Genomic DNA, 19,615 nt, shown 5'->3' on the forward strand with positions numbered 1-19,615 from the left:
CGCGGGCACCGGCGGGGGCTGCGGGCTCCCGGCTCCCAGCCCGGCCCGGCCCGCTCCCGGCGCGCGGCCGCCGCGGCCCCCGTAGCCGGCTGGGAGGCCGTCCCCGCACCCGGCGCAACTTGCCTCGGACCCTCTGTGAGGAGAGGCGGCGGCGGCGCGCGCCGGGCCGGGCGAGAGCGGGCGAGGCGTGCGGGCGCCCGGCACGATGCCTCCGGCCGGCAGCTCCCGAGCGCCGCGTCCCGCCGCGCTGCCCCGCAGCCTGTCCCGCCTGCGCGAGTGCCCGGGCCGCTCCCGCATCGTGCTGGCGCTCGGGGCCACGCAGATGGCGCTCGGATGCCTCATCGTGGCAGTCAGCTTCGCCGCGCTGGCGCTCACCACCTCGGCCCGCGTCCGCCACTCCTGCCCCTTCTGGGCAGGCTTCTCGGTGAGTGTCCGCGGCCAGACGGGGACGGGCTCCGGGTACTGCGCGGGCCGGGGGAGCGAGGCGCTGCGGCCGCCGGGACGCCACCGCGGGCGGCAAGTTCCGGGCTCCAAAGCCGGGGCCGAGCAGCTGCAGCGCGGGGCGCAGTTCGAAACTCCGAGCAGAATAACTCCAGGGCCCGGCTCGCCGCTCTCGGAGCATCGCGTTCCCGCTCCTATTGCGCTGATTCCCGGAGTTACTTTTCTTAGAGGAAACAGCAGCCAGGCGCCCGCCGTCCTCCGAGCCCGCAGCGGCCGGAGGGAGCGTCGGGGACACGACCTCGCCAGCCGAGCGGCGGAGGCCGAGGCGAGGAGGTGGAATCCGACCCGGAGCGGAGCAGCGTGTGGTCGCGCCTCTTGCCTTCGCGGCTGCCCTGGCCAGGGGTGTGAGGGGGTGGGCGCGGGGCGCGTCCCGTCTGGTTTTGGGTCAGTCCGGCTATCGGGGACCGGCCAGCCCCTGTGGTCACTCGCCGACTTGGCTTCGGGGACTTGTGGTTTCCCGCGTCCGCCCAGAACGGCGTGGTTTGTGGGCAGAGGGACTGGGCAGGCGACCCGCATCCGGCATCCTGGGGCAGGGGCCAGGGGGCGCGGGCCGGGGGTCGGGCAAGGTGCGGGGGCCGTGGCTGCTTTCTGAGCTCCAGACCTTAAGGATGACCGATTTTCAGACTCCTAACCACTAAATCAGAGAAGCCAGTGATGAACACATCTCCATAGGAGAAAGACGCCAGTACATCTCTATTAAAGTGACTGTCCCCAAGAGTTAATTTTTGGCGTTTTGTAGCATTTTGATGCAAGTTGTTTTTTTCCCTATATTAACAAAGAATGGACGTTATGGGAATGGGAGAGATACATATGCAGAGCAGATATTTATGAAGAGTGGCGCTTGTTCTGAGAACTCTTGACATCTGTAACTGCATTTGGTGTATCGTGCTGAAATACATCGCATAGGCTTGTTAACTCAGTATGTTTTAATTCCATCTACAGAAATCCAAACCATTCCTTTATAACTAATGTTTGCTATTTGTTCTTGAGTTTTAAAATTTGAAAACATTCGTCCAGCCTTGCTTATTTGTTTTTTCATAATAGTCTTTGTTCTTTAAGTTCATTGCATGGCTTTATACAAGATCTGAGCAAAATTGCCTCTGGAAACCTCTATCGATACAGGTGTGGTTGTTCATCCTAATGGGGGTATTAAGTTTCAAAGCTTATTTCAGATCAAGGGTGAGCCTTGGAGAGCTGAATAGGAACAACAGACTGTGTGGTCACAGCTGGGAGTGTTCAAAGGAAAGAGAGGAGGTTGGAGGCAAGCACACGGGAGCCGTGATTTAAATGACCCTCTCTATATAGTTTTCACACATCTGTTGCTCAGTTTTTACCATTGTTTAATATACATTGTTTTCATGTCTGTCGAGCGGTCATTGAGGTTAAAGTCTGCTGGATCCAGCCTACAGGTGGCAGACTGGTGAATTAGCTCCACGTCCTGGCTCCTCCCTGAGCCCCCCCCTTCCTGGTTTAGCCTTGGGTTCCAGGGGTGTGGAGAGAGAACTGCCTCTTAATGATAAACCTAAAGGCGAAAACATGAATTGGACACAGTAGAAAAGCTTATTTATGTGAAAAGTGCACATCCCCTACATTTTAGTTTAAAGAGTTAAATAAATGTGTAAAACAGTTAATTCAGTTTGCATTTACAGTGTTATTCTCTTCAACAACTCTAACCTGTTTTTTTGTTTTTTTTTTTTTTTTTTTCTTTTGCCTTAAGAGGCAGGATCTCGCTCTTTTGCCCAGGCTGGAGTGCAGTGGCACTATCATAGCTCACTGCACCCTGGAACTCCTGGGCTGCAGCGATCCTCCTGTGCCTCGCAAGTAGCTAGGACTGCAGGTGTGTACCACCATGCGTGGCTAATATTAAAAACTTTTTTTTTTTTTTTTTAAAGAGATGGGGGTCTCATTATGTTGCCCAGGCTGGATTCAAGGGATGCTCCTGCCTCGGCCTCCCAAAGCACTGAGATTACAAGCTTGAGCCACTGTGCCCGGCCTATAACCTGTTCTAACTTCTTATGATTCAGAGTAATTCCACACAGTTCTCCTACGTATGGACGTTCCTCTAGGCTCTGGAGATCAACAATGAACACAGCACACTCTGCTTACATTTTGGAGATTATAAGATGACTTCTGTCCTGGGTCCTCCATCTCCCACCCACCTATTTTTTCATGGGCTTCTTTTCTGTCTTCAAACTTACTTTGCTGCAAGCACCTTGAAAGTTCTTTCAGTATGGTACAGTGTATACCATTTTTCACCTGTTGTCTGCAACCCTTTGCAGAAATGATGATTCGTTCCTGCTGTATTGAGACAGGTTTGCATGTTAACATGGTTGTGAGTAGGGAACGCTGACCCATTGCCGTATATATATGTCTGCCTGCTGGGATTGGTGCAACTGCCTTGCCAAGGTTTCTTCATTTAAGAATGGCAACTGGGCTGGCTGGGCTGGCTTCATACAGAAATGCACACTGTGGGGCTTAGGGCTTCCCTCTGGTTTCTCTGAATCTTCTAAAATGAGACCTATGTGCTCTTTAGCAACATATGGCTTTCTAGGCCCTCTCTTTGGTTTGCACATGGTGAAAACCCATTGTAAAAACAACTCTCCTAGCTTTAAGAAACAAAATTATTAGCTAAGACAGACAGCCCATGCTTAGTGAGCACTTACTTATTGTGTGTGTAACAGCCCATTACTCTGGTGGCCTCTGCCTGCTGGTGCTCAGGGTTTTGTGTGGTTCCCTCTGCTTGAGTTTGGACTGGGCCTCTGATTTGTCTTAGCCAGTGGAACACAGTGGAACTGAGCCTGACTCTGTTCTGAGCCAAAGCCTTAAGAAATCTTGGTGCTTCTGCTGAGTAAACTGAGGGGAAGAGGGATGAGTGACTTACCCAAGGTCACTCAGCTACGAAGTAGCTTTGAACTTAGTTGCTCTGACTTTTTAGAGGCCAAACTCCTGCTAACCATTAGGCAGAAGGGGATGAAATAAAGCATGCTGGTAAAGGGGTCCACTTCAGCAAGGAGGCTCTCTGTTTCTTAGGAAAAGCATAAAACATGCCTGGAAAGGTGAAGATACAAGAGAAATTTAAGGAGCCATTCCATTGGGCCAAGTTGAAGAAGTTTAAGGTTGAAAGGGGAGGACTCGGCAAGGTTGGAGACAGGAGTGGATGGCAGGCCTGGCCGGAGGTCTGTGATGAACGCAGAGCTATGCAGTTGCCGTTGTTTGAGTACCCCTGCAGATGGTTTTCTTGTGCTGGGCTGTGCCAGCCAGTGAGTCAGCAGGTGGATCAGTTCCCTTGTGGATAGATGTCCTGCCCATTTTGAGAGGTAATGAGCTGTGTTCATAGTTTAGAAGACTGAGAGCTGGATAGAGGTCTTGAATAGTTATCCTTTAATAGAGTAGTTTGTTATTTCTCTTGGAGATTTTATCAATGCCCAGAACTCAGGGGCAAACAGGTACATTGTGAGTTATCCACATTACCAGTCACATATGTTGATAAAGACATAGCCATTGTGAGCTGACACTGTCTCTCGCTCTCTGTGTGTGTGTGTGTGTATTTTTTTTTGTTTTGTTTTGTTTTTTTGTTTTTTGAGACGGAGTCTTGCTCTGTCGCCCAGGCTGGAGTGCAGTGGCGCGATCTCGGCTCACTGCAAGCTCCGCCTCCTGGGTTTACGCCATTCTCCTGCCTCAGCCTACTGAGTAGCTGGGACTACAGGCGCCCGCCACCGCGCCCGGCTAATTTTTTGTATTTTTAGTAGAGACGGGGTTTCACCGTGGTCTCGATCTCCTGACCTTGTGATCCGCCCGCCTCGGCCTCCCAAAGTGCTGGGATTACAGGCGTGAGCCACTGCGCCCGGCCTGTGTGTGTGTATTTTTCCTTTAAAAAGCAACTCCACTGGATTTTTTTCATACTCTGAAAGTAATATATAAAAAGTAAAAATAACTGAAAATAAAAAAGTGGCTGGGCATGGTGGCTCACACCTGTAATCCCAACACTTTGGGAGACTGAGGCGGGTGGACCACCTGAGCTCAGGAGTTGGAGACCAGCCTGGCCAGCATGGCAAAACCCTGTCTCTACTAAAAATACAAAAATTAGCCAAGTGTAATGATGAGTGCCTGTAATCCCAGCTACTTGAGAGGCTGAAGCAGGAGAATCACTTGAGCACAGGAGGCGGAGGTTGCAGTGAGCCAAGATCATGCCATTGCACTCCAGCCTGGAGGACAAGAGTGAAACTCCATCTCAAAAAAAAAAAAAAAATATATATATATATATACACACACACACACACACACACACACACAATATATATAGCTTTTGTCTACCCCAATTCTCTACCCATAGACCACCGGTATTACCAGTGTTGTTTAATGTAGTCCTTCCACGCTTTCCTTTATGATCATAAAATGTATTAGAATATATATATATGTGTAAGGAAAATGTTTCTTTTCTTTTTAGAAACAATTTACAAAAATGACATTATATCACCCATATTACTCTGTAACTTCTTTTAAAAAATTAATGTATAACGAATATTCCCAGCCATAACTCATTATTATTATTTAACACATTATTTTTAATGGCTGTGGAATAGTCCAAAGTATGAATTATTACAAGTTACTCAGTTATTCTCCTGCTGGGAATCATCTCTGCCAGTTCTGTGTCTCTGCAAACAGTGCTGCTTATCCAGCCCGAGATGCCACTGCTTTTTTATTTTGAGCATAGATTCCCCAAAGTGGAATTGTTAGTCAACGAGTATTCAAATTGGGAGTTTTGTTAGCTATTTCTGGATTAATTTTCACAGAAGAATGTAGGCACATCCACCCACAGAAGCCTACAGTGTGTGCCCCTTTTCCTGTCCTCTTGCAGTGTGGGATATCAGCAATGCTGAGCATTTTTATTAATTTAATAGAGGCAGAATGATATTTCATTGGATATGGATTTCCATGGATACTTTATTATGTGTTGCAAATATTTTCTCACTTTGCTTAATTTTTGGTGTCTTGCCAGATAGAAAATTTTAAAACTTTTAATATAATGCATCAATTTTGGGAGTACTGACAGTTTTATCATATTAAATCTTCCAATTCAGAAACAGAGTATGTCTCTTCATTTCTTTGTTCCTTGTTTTATGCCCGTCAGAACATGTTTTATGGGGATGTATTCATGGTGGCAAAGTAGTTTTTCAGTCTCCCCTGAACTCCTCCTGGAAGCTAAACCAATCAGCAAGACAGCCGTAGATAAAGCCCAAAGAGGATGTGTCAACAAAAGTGATGGGGACTCTCTCCCCTGCCCCCATTCCCAGGACTGGGTGGGTGTGCCCGAATCACCAGCATCAGAAGGACCTGGAGAAGAGCCGCAGTGACCCCAGGGGAGTGATGGGAAATGAAAGGAACTATTGACAGGTGGTGGAACCCAAAAACTACCACGAGCTGCTCACCCCTAAAAGTAGGACGGAAGTCTGGTGGACAGACCTGAGAGCAACTGGCAAAACTGGAAAGGGACTCCTAGGCTTCTGGCGACAGGTGAGAGCAACCAACTGTGTGTGGATGTGGGAGAATCAGCATCGATGTGGTGGCACAGGCCTTGGAGAATCTTAGAAACATACAGTAAGTCCTCCCTTCTAGAAGGACAGCACCTCACCTTGAGCAGAAATTACTGGAAACATACGCCAAGTTGAGCAGAAGACAGATGGCAAGAGAAAGTAAGTTCAGAGGGTGGAGGTGTGGAGGGGGACCCCCAAGGAAAAAGATCTCAAAAACTGCTTTAACAGTGAAAGATAACATCAAAAGCTGAGAGCATATAGCCTTGGAAAAGAAAGACTTAGAAGTTCTAGAGCCGGAGCAAAGGACTAAAGGCAAGAGATCTTTCTGAGCTTTACAAAGATTCTGGACTTGATGCTGGGAAACAAGTGGATACATGGAGAATTCCTATTTTGAGTCTTTCACAGATCAGTAGAGCCAAGTGGGAAAGCTATCCTAGTCCATCCCTTCATTAGGAACTTTCCTGTTCTATTAGGAACTTCTTCCTCATTTAATCATGGACAGCAAAAAAGGAATACGTTCCCACCTCATGCAACATTTATTCAATGAAAACGTGATGAAAATGAACATAGTGGTACTACTGAAAATGAGAGCACACCAGAAAAATTATAAATTAATATTTCAATATAAGCTAAAAGAAAATAAAGTTTCGTAAGAGTAGTATGAATCAGAAACTTTATTTTACTTATTTATTTATTTATTTATTTTTATTTCTTTATTTCTGAGGCAGAGTCTCACTGTGTTGCTCAGGCTGTTGATCTTGGCTTACTGCATCCTCTGCCTCCCGGATTCAAGTGATTCTCCTGCCTCAGCCTCAGCCTCCCAAGTAGCGGGATTTCAGGTGCATTCCACCACACCCAGCTAATTTTTGTGTTTTTAGTAGAGATGTGGTTTTGCCATGTTAGCCAGGCTGGTCTCCAACTCCTGACCTCAGGTAGTCAGCCCACCTTGGCCTCCCAAAGTGCTGGGATTATAGGCACGAGTGACTGCTCCCATCCTGAATCAGAAATTATAAAAACTACAAAAGATATGGCTAGATAACAGGAAATTATGAAAGGCAAACAGAAAGATGTCAGAAAAGAGTTTGGAAAAAACGAGTTTCAAAAATGAAGACTAAATTAGAAGGAACACAGGAGCAGATATTCTTAGGAAGCATGGAAATGAAAATAGAGGATGAAAAGGAGAAAAATAATAAAAAAAGAAGGGAATAAAGTGAATTAAAGGAATGTAGGACACAGGCAAAGGAGGTCCAATATATGTATAATTAGTGTCCAGGGACAGAAAAACAAAGCAATAGAATAGCATAAATATTTAGAACTATAATGCAAGAAAACTTTCCTAAAATAAAAGAAGACTTGAAAGGATGCATTGTGTAACTGGGAGAAATCAATGGAGAATAGTCAGCATTGACATGTTTCCCTGTAAAATAATGGATTTTATTTATTTATTTATTTATTATACTTTAAGTTCTAGGGTACATGTGCACAACGTGCAGGTTTGTTACATATGTATACATGTGCCATGTTGGTGTGCTGCACCCATTAACTTGTCATTTACATTAGGTATATCTCCTAATGCTATCCCTCCCCACTCCCGCCACCCCACGACAGCCCCTGGTGTGTGATGTTCCCCTCCCTGTGTCCCAGTGTTCTCATTGTTCACTTCCCGCCTATGAGTGAGAACACGCGGTGTTTGATTTTTTGTCCCAGCGATAGTTTGCTGAGAATGATGGTTTCCAGCTGCATCCATGTCCCTACAAAGGACATGAACTCATCCTTTTTTATGGCTGCATAATATTCCATGGTGTATATGTGCCATATTTTCTTAATCCAGTCTATCATTGATGGACATTTGGGTTGGTTCCAAGTTTTTGGGTTTTTTTTTTTTTTTTTTTTTTTTTTTTTTTGGAGACAGAGTCTTGGCTCTGTCGCCCAGGCTGGAGTGCAGTGGCGTGATCTTGTCTCACTGCAAGCTCCGCCTCCCGGGTTCATGCCATTCTCCTGCCTCAGCCTCCCGAGTAGCTGGGACTACAGGCGCCGCCACCTCGCCCGGCTATTTTGTATTTTTGGTAGAGACGGGGTTTCACCGTGTTAGCCAGGACGGTCTTGATCTCCAGACCTCGTGATCCGCCCGCCTCGGCCTCCCAAAGTGCTGGGATTACAGGCGTGAGCCACCGCCAAGTCTTTGGATTTTAAAGATTAAAAAAACAAACCTGACAGAGTGTGGTGGCTCACGCCTGTAATCCCAGCACTTCGGGAGGCTGACGTGGGTGGATCACATGAGCCAGGAGTTGAAGACCAGCCTGGACAACATGGCCCATTTCTACTGAAAATACAAAAAATTAGCTGGACATGGTGGCACGTGGCTGTAGTTCTAGCTACTTGGGAGGTGGAGGTGGGAGGATCACCTGAGTCTGGGAGGTTGAGACTACAACGAGCTGAGATTGCACCGCTGCACTCCAGTCTGGGTGACAGAGAGACACCCTATCTCAAAAACAAAACAAAACAAAAAACACCAAAAAAACCCAAAAACCCAACAACAAAACACACACACACAGAACCCTCCCTTGGGCATCAGGTAAAAAGTCCTAGTCATTTGGAGATATGGTGCACTGGAATGCTCGTAGCCAAATTCTATGCTAAAAAACAATGAAACTCTCAATATTGTTTTCTGGATATGTTTTGAAATAATTTCTAACTTATAGAAAAGTTACACAACAGAACCAAGAATTCCTGTCTCTCTTCTCTTAAATTCCCGAGTTGTAAACATTTTATTGCATGCACCCCATGGCTTGAGCTTGTGCACATTCTCTTTCTCAAGGTAAAAAAGATCTCAATTATCATTAGTTTTTTCTCAGTGTTTTGGGAGAAAGTTGTGGATGTGACGCTGCTTCACCCCCAAAAAACTCAGTGTATATTCTCACCACTCATGGATGCTCTTTATGTACTCATCATGAGCCTCTCCAAATTAGGAAATCAGCTCTTTATGTACTCATCATAAGCCTCTCCAAATTAGGAAATCAACATTGGAAGAATATTGTTATCCAATCTGTAGACCCCATTCCAATTTCATCACCTGCCCAGATAGTGTTTCTTTTTCTTCTCTGGCCCACGGTCCTGCCCAGGAGCATGCGCACTTCTCATGTGCCTTCATACTCCTCAGCCTTTCTCTCTGTGTCACGTTTTCCACAGTTTTGAAGGGCACAGGCCTTGCATTCTGTAGGATGACCCTGAACCTAGATCCATCTGATTTATCCTCATGGCCAGACTCAGCTCATGCATTCTTGGCAGGACAATCCCAAAGATGATGCCCTGCTTTTCTCAATGCATCGCATCGGAGGCCTTGATGTTAGCCTTCCCACCACTGGTGACATTCACCTTGATCACTTAATGATATTGCTGTCCGCCAGGTGTTATTATTTTAAATTCACCATTTCCCCTTTGATTATAGTTTGTGTGAGGAAGTCTCAGATTATGCCAGTATCCTGTTTCTGGTCAAACCTCTATCTTTCAACTTCACATCTGTTGATGATTGCCATCCGAACCAGCCTCCTCTATGATGGTTGCCAAGTCATAACTTTCTCTTTCCATTCCTTTGACAATATTTATTTTATTATTATTATTATTATTATTACTATTATTTTTGAGATGGAGTCTCGCTCTGTCGCCCAGGCTGGAGTGCAGTGGCGTGATCTCGGCTTACTGCAAGCTCCACCTCGCGGGTTCACGCCATTCTCCTGCCTTAGCCTCCCGAGTAGCTGGGACTACAGGCGCCCGCCACCACACTTGGCTAATTTTTGTGTATTTTTAGTAGAGACGGGGTTTCACCGTGTTAGCCAGGATGGTCTCAATCTCCTGACCTCGTGATCTGCCCACCTCGGCCTCCCAAAGTGCTGGGATTATAGGTGTGAGCCATCGCACCTGGCCCATTCCTTCTACATTTATTAATTGTTATTCTACTGTAGGAAGAGCTTTCCCATTCTCTCCTATGTATGTATGTGTATATGTATGGATTTATGAATTCATTTTAGAACATGGGGGTGCAGATATCTCTTCATTCATACGGTTTTCATGTTCTTTGGTTATATACCCAAAGGTGGAATTGCTGCATGGGACAGTTCTATTTTTAAGTTTTAAAGGAGCTTTGGTACTGTTTTCCATAATGGCTGTACTAACTTACCTTCCCACCAACAAAGAAATTGTTCCCCTTTCTCCATATCTTTGCCAACACTTACTGTCTTTTGTCTTTTTGAGAATAGCCATTCTAACAGGTGTGAGATGATATCTCATTGTGGTTTAGATTCGCATTTCCCTGATGATTAGTTATGTTGAGCATTTTTTCATATCCCTGTTTGCCATTCGTATGTCTTCTTTTAAAAAATGTGTATTCGTGAACTCCAGCCACTCTCTCCTGTGCGTCTCCATTCTTCTAGCAGTTACACTTTCCTCTTTAACCATCTATTTAAATCTGTGTTTTCTGTTAGTACACCAGACTAAATGACAGCTGTGATCACAATCCCCCTTGCTCAAGCCAAATGGTTTCTTTATACTTTCACCGCCCCCTCCTTGCCATCTTCTACTCTGTAGCCCCACAGGAAGAATCCCTGCTCTGGTTCCTTTAAAATAATTCTTCAAAAGAAAACGGACCTTGAACATTATACTGGGGTCTACATAATTTGAGTGTGTGAAAGAGATTTTTTTTTTTCCTTTGTATTTCACCTTTTTATTTGGGGGAACTTTGAACTGGAATTTTGAAAAGGTCAAAAGTACTGTATCTGATAGTTTTGTTGAAGAGTAAAGAAATTATGATAAAACCTAGGATAGTTTCTTCAGACTCTGTTGTTTCCATGTTTGATAGTGAGTTTAGACCATGTGTTTTTTTTTTTTTTTTTTTTGTCATTACAGAGCTCTTCTCAGGGTGACAGTTATGGAAGGAAGGATGTTGACAGACAGCAAAGGCTAGAACAGGGCTTCCTCTAAGTCCCCAGGACCTCGCCCTCCTTGGTTCTATTCCTGCATTTAGGCATTTAAAATTTTTTCCCCAGGTTTTTTTTTTTTTTTTTTTTTTTTTTTTTTGAGGCGGAGTTTCACTCTGTTACTCCAGCTAGAGTGCAATGCTGTGGTCTCTGCTCACTGCAACCTCTGCCTCCCCGGTTCAAGTGATTGTCCTGTCTCAGCCTTCCGAGTAGCTGGGTGCCATCATGCTCAGCTAATTTTTGTATTTTTGTAGAGATGGAGTTTCACCATGTTGGCCAGGCTGCTCTCGAACTCCTGACCTTGTGATCTGCCCACCTCGGCCTCCCAAAATGTTGGGATTACAGGTGTGAGCCACCGCACCCGGCCTTTCCCCAGTTTTATTGAGGTGTGATGATTGACAAAAAATTTGTCATATTTAAGGTATATGTCTAAGGTATACAGTATGGTGTTTTGATGTAAGTATACCTGTGTAGTGATTCCCACAATCAAGCTAACTAACGTATCCATCACCTGACATAGTGACCTCTGTGTGTGTGAACATTTACAATCTACTCCCTTAACAGACTTCAGGTATACAAGACAGTATTATTAACTGTACTTGCCAGGCTGTACATTAGAACCCAGTACAGATTCATCTTTTAACTGAAAACGTGCACACCTTGACCAACGTCTCCCCATTTTTGATAGCATGTTTTGGAATTGTAGTTTCAATTTATAAGCTTGGACTGCTCTTAGCTCCACTTCCAACTGCTGATAAAAGTGTCATAATTTACCTGAAGGACATGGTACAGTGAGATGGAGGGTGATGCAGGCAGCCCACAGGAATGGAGGATGTTAAAACACTGGCATTTGCGGGGGAGGAAGGGGTGTTGGTGAGTCAAGTATTTAGGGTATAATAAATGTAAAAAAACTACTTCTTTTATATCCCAGCTACTAGAGCCTATGACATAATTATTACATAAACATTCAAGTTATTTGTTCTAAAATAAATCCATAAAGTTTAAGCTCACTGTTTTGCAGAGAAAACAGAGAACATGTGGAACTTCATGAAAAAGCAAATTTTTATTTGAAAAGTAAACCTCGAAGTTAACTAATTATAAGAGATGTGCTGGCTTCTCATCTGTAATGAGAAATTATAGATAATGGCTTTGATAGTGAATAGGGATAGTGATTTTGAAAGACATTTTTGGAACCCTCAGCAGAATTTGAAAGGATTATGATAATGATACCTACTTAACATGTTAATAAGCAACTTAGCCACAGTGAGCATGTCCTTATCAGTCTCTTGATTTAAAAAAAAAACCACATCTTTTTTCAATTATACCCGAGTTCTTTTCTACCATTTACAAAGGGATACTATGTTTTTAGAAACTGATTTCTGACCCAGTGTCAGAAAAAAGCAGAGGAACATAGCATCTGCTTTGCACCTGCCAGTTCATTAAATCCAGCATTGGTGACACCCAGGTCCTCTCTCTGGGCCTGCCCCTGTCTTGGTGCCTTGAGAGAGTATGAGACACCCCAGAACGGACTCTTCAAGAAGAGGAAGTAACACCTAGGAAATGCGAGTAGGTTAACAGGGCTGTGAGTCTGTCATAACATAGTCAATAGCTGCTCCTCAAGATCAGCTTTCTCTTTGGAAAAAAGAGAATGTGTTTAAAAAGTGTACATATAATTATATATACATTTCATGATACTTTATGGCTTTATTGCCATATCATCAATAACAACAACAACAACAAAAGAAGAAAACAAAAACCTTTGAAACCCCCTGAGCAAGGCACCTGTCCATTGATTTCAAAAGTTCTACCTATGGTTGCTCCCACTGGCCCTGATGCATGCCTCTTGGTGAGTGGGGTGACATCCAAGAGAGTTTAAGGAAGTGGAGAAGCACTGTGTCTGTGTGGAGAAAGAGCCCTGCTGTGACATGCTCCCCTGGTACTGAAAGCACATCTGTCTGTCTGTCTATCTATCTGTCTGTCTGTCTGTCTATCTGTCTGTCTATCTGATGTCTGGATGTGGGCAGAGCGTGTCAGCTGACGGCCTCACCTTTGGATGCATGGGCTGGGCATCGGCGTAGGTGAACTGCCTCTCCTGCCTTATCTTGGCCTAATATGAAGAGTGTCTGCTCTGGGGTATGACTTCTCAGTTGGAAAGCGGAAGAGGCCGATGGCTCATTTCTTTGGGGAGTGCAGCATTCTTTTCTTCTGCCTGAGAACACATACTAGTGCTGTATGTGTGTGTGTATGTGTGTGTGCGTATAGTAATATATATTACTATATATAGGAACCTATATAGGCAGCTCATCCTATCACTCTAAAGCCTCTCTCTTTCATGTGCTGAATTGAGACTCTTCTCTCTGCTTCCTCTGCCAGTAATAATGTATATTATATATTATATAATGTACTTTTCATATATTCTGTTATCTTTTTCATATATAATCTTTTCATATATTACTGATTGTTTTCATATATTTCTGTTAGCATCATCACCATAAAACATCCATGTATGTATTAAAATATATATGTATGTATCTGTATAAAACCATATATATGTGTGCTTTATGATGGTGATGATGATGATGATAATGATGATAACAGCAGTATACGTTCATGGAAATAAACATTCAGACAGTATGGAAAGGTACAAAATGAAAGGCAAAACCTACTCCTCATCTCCTGCCCTCCCTATTCCTCAGAGTTAAATATTTCAACCGTCTGTTGTTACTTCTTTGGTGGCAACACACCATTGTCTTCATAATTGACATCACTGAAGAAGCATCTAATGCTAGCCTGGTTCATCTTCTTTTGCTGGTAACCTAACTCGCTCTTCTGGAGGCTGCTAGGGTCTACTCTTTGTTTTTGATTTTCTGATATTTTGCAGAACTTAGTGATGGGTCTTAGCTACTCAGTGTGTTCTTTCTTTAATGCCGAAAAGTTTGTTTCTTGAGTATTTCCTCAACTTTCGTTTCTGTTTTATGGAACTCCTGTTAGTTAGGTGTCTGACTTTGTTGTTGTTGTTGTTGTTGTTGTTGTTTGAGATGGAGTCTCACTCCGTCGCCAGGCTGGAGTTCAGTGGCATAATCTTTCTCGGCTCACTGAAACCTCTGCCTCCTGGGTTCAAGCGATTCTCATGCCTTAGCCTCCTGAGTAGCTGGGACTACAGGTGCCCACCACCATGCCTGTCTAATTTTTTGTGTTTTAGTAGAGATGGGGTTTCACCATGTCGGCCAGGATGGCCTTGATCTCCTGACCTCAGGCCTCCCAAAGTGCTGGGATTACAGGCGTGAGCCACTGTGCCTGGCCAGGTTGACTTTCTATGTTGATCATCCAGGTGTCTTAACTTCTCTCTCACAGTTTCAACTGCTGTGCTTTTTGCTTTGTAATCCAGGAGATTTCTTTAATTCCGTCTTCTGGACCACCTATTGAATTTTAATTTTTATTTATTTACTTTCAGTTGTATAGATTTATGGGGTAGAAGTATAGTTTTGTTACATGCACAGATCGCATAGTGGTGAAGTCAGGGCTTTTAGGGTATCCATCACCCAAATACTGAACATTGTACCCATGAAGTACACAGTGACACAGGGTTGGACAGTTGAAAGGACTCTGAGACTCCCCAGAGTATACTTGGGCAAGGCTTTCCTTTTTTTAAGAGTCGGGGTCTCGCTGTGTCACCCAGGCTGGAGTGCAGTGGTGTGATCACATTTCACTACAGCTTCAGACTCCTAGGCTCAAGCGATCCTCCCAAGTAGCTGGTACTATAGGCACTCAGGAGCATGCCCAGCTAATTTTTAAATTTTTTGTAGAGATGGGTTCTTGCTGTGTTGACCAGGCTGGTCTCAAACTCCTGGCCTCAAGCAACCCTCCTACCTCGGCCTCCCAAAGTGTTGGGATTATAGGCATGAGCCACTTTGCCTGGCCCTAAGGCTTTCAGAAAGGGAAATGGTGCAGGGCAGGAGGAGGAAGGTCACACAGGCCAATACCAGAGAGGTCCAGCCTTCCCATGTGCTGCTTCCAGAGGCCTTTCTCTGTCACACGGGATGCACTTTGTCTTCAGATTGTGAATCATTAAGATGTTGGCGAGACTCTTGGCCTTGGGAGCAACAGGCTCATTGGAGGAGGAGTCTTTCCTACCCCTTTGGTCAGGTATCTAGAACCAGGATGCATGATGAGTTCAATAACAAAAACTCAGAGAACCAGGTGCAGACCATTATGCTGAACATTTTGTATAAACAATCTGACCACACAGGTTGCCGCCTGGTCAGTCTTGGACCCAACCATGGATTGACATTAGTTGCTAGTTGTTACATTTCACCTGGTTTGGCTGAAGATCTGAGTGGTGGTTCTAAGCCTCCTGGAGACTTTAGCACAGGGTTGCAACAGAACAGGTGAGATCAACTTGTTATTTTATACAGTATTTTAAATTCTCATTTATATTTTCTGCTACTTTTTCTTAGTGTTTGTCTTACCTTTTGGTTGCATATTTTTTTCATTTCTACCTGAGGGTACTAATTGTAATTAAGTAAGATAAGTTTTGTAGTTTCCTCCGGGGTCAGTTTTTCTGTGTTGCTCTAAATCTTTATCTTTGATAGTTTTGGTTTTCCTTAACAGTCTGGTAGCCCATGGTTGTCCTTTAATGTTTATACGGTTGATTAAAAGGTGCTTGGCATGTTTTCTTCTATGTCCCTGACCTCCCCATCAAATGAGGGAGTGGCCTAGCTCTGTCTGGATGTGGGCAGAGCATGTCAGCTGGCGGCCTCACCTTTGGATGCTTGGACTGGGCATCGGTGAGCTGCCTCTCCTGCCATATCTTGGCTAATATGAAGAATGTCCGCTCTGGGGCATGACTTTTCAGTTTGAAAGCGGAAGAAGCTGATGGCTCATTTCTTTGGGGAGTTCACATTATTTTTTCCTCTGCCTGGGAATGCATATCAGTGCTGTAAGTGCTTGCATGAGGCATGGGTGTCTGGAGACCTGGAATCCCTCTGTATTTCTGCAGGTAGCCTTTAGTCACCTGGTTTTTGATCCCATTTTTTGCTTTTGCTGTTGGAACCTGTGGACTCTGGGGGTTCCTAGGTGCAGCTCATCCTATCACTCTAAAGCCTCTCTCCTTCAGGTGCTGAATTGAGACTCTTCTCTCTGCTTCCTCTGCCTGTAACTAATCTTAACTCTTATTCGTGACTTTCAATGGCCGTCTTTCTCTCCTCTTCCACCCAAATGAACTCCATCAGCAGGAGAACTCCAGGGGAGCAGCTCACAGTCTCAGAGACTGATTAGCAGGGCCCATCTCCAGCTGGCGCTCTCTTGAGTCCTGACCCAGTTTTCGAAGTTTCATGCTATGTCTCTCTTTCCTTAGCCTGGTGGAAACTGTTTGGACCTCACTCTAGTTATTGCAAGAATAATAGTTTTGAAAATTTAAATTGACCCATTTTTTTTTTCTTTCTGTAAATCATATTGCCCTGCAGCTCTCCCACCCATTAAATCAAGGGTGTGCATTGCTTTGGGGGAAGAGTAGGTACTATCTAGAACAAAGACCTCATTACTCCGCTTTGAGTCTCAGCACTGACTTTCTTCAGTCTCAAGAGAGACTCCAGTCATGAAAACCAGGCTTTGTGGCAAGAGAAAAAGAATCATATTCCAAAAGTTTTCTGTTATATACTGAGAGCAAAGCTAGGAGGCCTGAAAATGGTTTTATTCTTCAGTCCCAAGGTGGCGGGATGGAGGAGATGACGGGAGAGAAGTTCCCCTGCAGCAGGGAGTGGTGGAAAGCAAGGGGAAGGAGAAAGCCATGTGAGTCTGGGAGGAAGGACTCTGAGCAGGTGGAGAGATTTGGAGGTGAAGAAGCTTCTTGGGTCCCTAAGAAGGACATAGCATCATAGCACCCTGTACTACTCCACATGATTGAATGAATAAGGACTGGACATTGGCCATCTGTCCCCTTGGCCTCCATGTCTTCCACCATGATGGAGGAGTCGTAAGATAGCACTGGGGGAGGAAAACGTGTATACCAGAGATAGACAAACTTTTTCTATACAGAAGAATCATTGTTTAGGCTTTGTGGTCATCTGATCTTCTGTGGCAACTACTCAACTCTGCTGTCATAGTGTGGAGGCAGCCATAGACCATTCGAAAATGAATGGATATAGCTGTGTTCCAGTAGAACTTTGTTTATAAAAGCAGCAGGCCAGATTTGTCCCAGGGATCATAGTTTGTTGACCTCTGGTCTAGAAGATTGGGTCTGAAATTTCCCATGGACAGTGTGTAGAATAAAGACACCTGCAAGTTTCCATGTTGCTGTGGGACATGTTAAACATAGCAGAGAGGGAAGAGACAGGTGCTGCCACTCAGTGGTGGGCAAACAGACCTCCCTAGATGAGGCTGTGGGGCAGACCTCCATAGCTGGAACCTGTGGAGACTGTAGCCCAGTCTCAGAGAATCCTCAGGGCCACCCAAAACAGAGGTGTGGCGGAGCAGCAAGGGGAAATGGCCACGCTCCCTGGGAATGATGATTGTGCAGTGAGTGCCCCTGCAAGGGACCCCCTGGCAGTGGACACAGCAAGGGCAGGGCTGACACTGAGAGATGGGGCCAGTGGAGCGTCACTGCAGCTGGTTAGCAGGAGGACATTCCTGGGCCCAGACTCCTGTCTCTCTGCCCTACCGGCCACTTCTGTCACTCACACAGGTCTCTGCATTTGAAGCTGTTACCTCTCTCCTCCTGACATCCCCCATTACTGACTTTACATCTGCACTTGGGCAAGTCATAGACACTTAAAATTCAGGATGTCCCCGACCAAGTTGCTCAGTTCCTCTCCAAATTAAGTGTCTTCTCCTCTGTTTTCAAGGAGTGGAACCACCATTCACCCAGTTCCTCCAACCAGACACCAGTGGTCTTTCCAAACATAGCCTCTTGTCATCCCACTGATTCTTCTTCAGAAATACTGACTTCTGCCCACTGTGTCTCTCTTACCCGGATTATTCTGGTAGCCCCGTAACTGGCTTCTTCACCTCTGCTCTTGTCCTTTCAATCTGCCCTTCACACAGCATCTGGGGAATCTTTATGATGCAAATGTGAAATGTCATATTCAGTTCCAGTTTTGGCCACTGTGGACCAGGTATTGGGACTAACCCAATGTCTAAGCTAGCAGAGCTGGATAGGTTGAATATGGGTTAGGTCAGTGTGGTGGGCGGAATTGTCGTCCCCCAGAGGGGTCCACATCCTAATCCCTAGAAGCTGTGAATCTGTGTCTCACATGGCAAAAAGGGACTTCATGGATGTGATTCAGTTAAGGATTTTGAGAGAGGGAGACTATCCTGGATTATGTAGGCAGGCTCTGTGTAATCATGGGGGTCCTCCTAAGAGGGAGACAGAAGATCTGAGTCAGTAGTAGGAGGTGGGTGATGAACGCAGCGACTGGAATGATGAGAGGAAGAGAGTTATGAGCCAAGGAGGCCGGGCGCGGTGGCTCACGTCTGTAATCCCAGCACTTTGGGAAGCTGAGGCGGGTGGACTATGAGGTCAGGAGATCAAGATCATCCTGGCTAACACAGTGAAACCCTGTCTCTACTAAAAATACAAAAAACTAGCCAGGCATGGTGGCGGGCGCCTGTAGTCCCAGCTACTTGGGAGGCTGAGACAGGAGATTGGCTTGAACCCGGGAGGCGGAGCTTGCGGTGAGCAGAGATCGCGCCATTGCAGTCCAGCCTGGGCGACAGAGCAAGGCTCTGTCTCAAAACAAACAAAAAAAAAGAGTTATGAGCCAAGGAAGGCAGGCGGCCTTGGGAAGCCCAGAAAGGCAGGGAAGCAGTTTCCCCCCTGGATCCCCCAGGAGGAGCCCGGCCTGCGACCCCTGGAATTTAGCCTGGTGAGACTGATTTGTACCTCTCACCTCCAGAATGTAGGATGATAGCTGTGTGTTGCTATAAGTCACCAGGTTTGTGGCAGTTTGTTACAGCAGCAATAGGAAACTAATGCCGCTGAGGCACTGGGGGGACACAGGAAGGGAGGGTTGTTTACCTGCTGGTGGTCCAAAGATGGTTAGTCAGAAATCCAGGGGGGCTCAGCCACCTTGCACACAGGCCTGTGTGAGGTGAGGGGAGCAGGCGTGGCTTCCATACTGTTTAGATCCAAGGGCCTCCTCTGGTGAGTGCTGGTGGGGTGGGGACAGTCATCTGTATGTGAGACTGTAACTCGATCAATCACAAGAACTAATGAGTGCTTGCTTTTTGCGAGATGCGATTCTAACAGTGTTTCACATCAACTCATTTAAGCCTAGCAGTAGCCCCTGAGGAATGGGTACTACGTCTGGTCCTCATTTTGTACAGCTGACCCTTGAACAGTACAGGGTTAGGGGCACCGACTCCCTTTGCAGTTGAAAATTCATGTATAACTTTTGACTCCCCCGAAACGTAACTACTAATAGCCTCATATTGACTGGAAACGTAAATGGATGATTAATACATCGTTTGTATATGTGTTATATGCTGTATTCTTACCATAAAGTAAGCTGGAGAAAGGAAAATATCATTAAGAAAATCATAAGGAAGAGAAAATATATTTACTGTTCATTAAGTGGAACTGGATCATCATAAAGATCTTCATCTTTGTCA

The 19,615-nt window shown here is 45.3% G+C and overlaps 1 protein-coding gene across 2 annotated transcripts in view; it reads left to right on the plus strand.

Moving 5' to 3' along the window:
* Positions 1–205: 205 nt before the first annotated feature.
* Positions 206–19,615, plus strand: part of ENTREP2 (endosomal transmembrane epsin interactor 2) — a 449,210-nt gene continuing 429,800 nt past the window's right edge. For both annotated transcript variants that reach the window (XM_050800118.1, XM_050800119.1), the window contains exon 1: positions 206–424. In XM_050800118.1, the coding sequence (XP_050656075.1) occupies positions 206–424 (219 nt within the window). The remainder of the gene's footprint in view (positions 425–19,615) is intronic.

This window comes from Macaca thibetana, chromosome 7 (assembly GCF_024542745.1).
Source record: "Macaca thibetana thibetana isolate TM-01 chromosome 7, ASM2454274v1, whole genome shotgun sequence".
Taxonomy (NCBI): Eukaryota; Metazoa; Chordata; class Mammalia; order Primates; family Cercopithecidae; genus Macaca; species Macaca thibetana.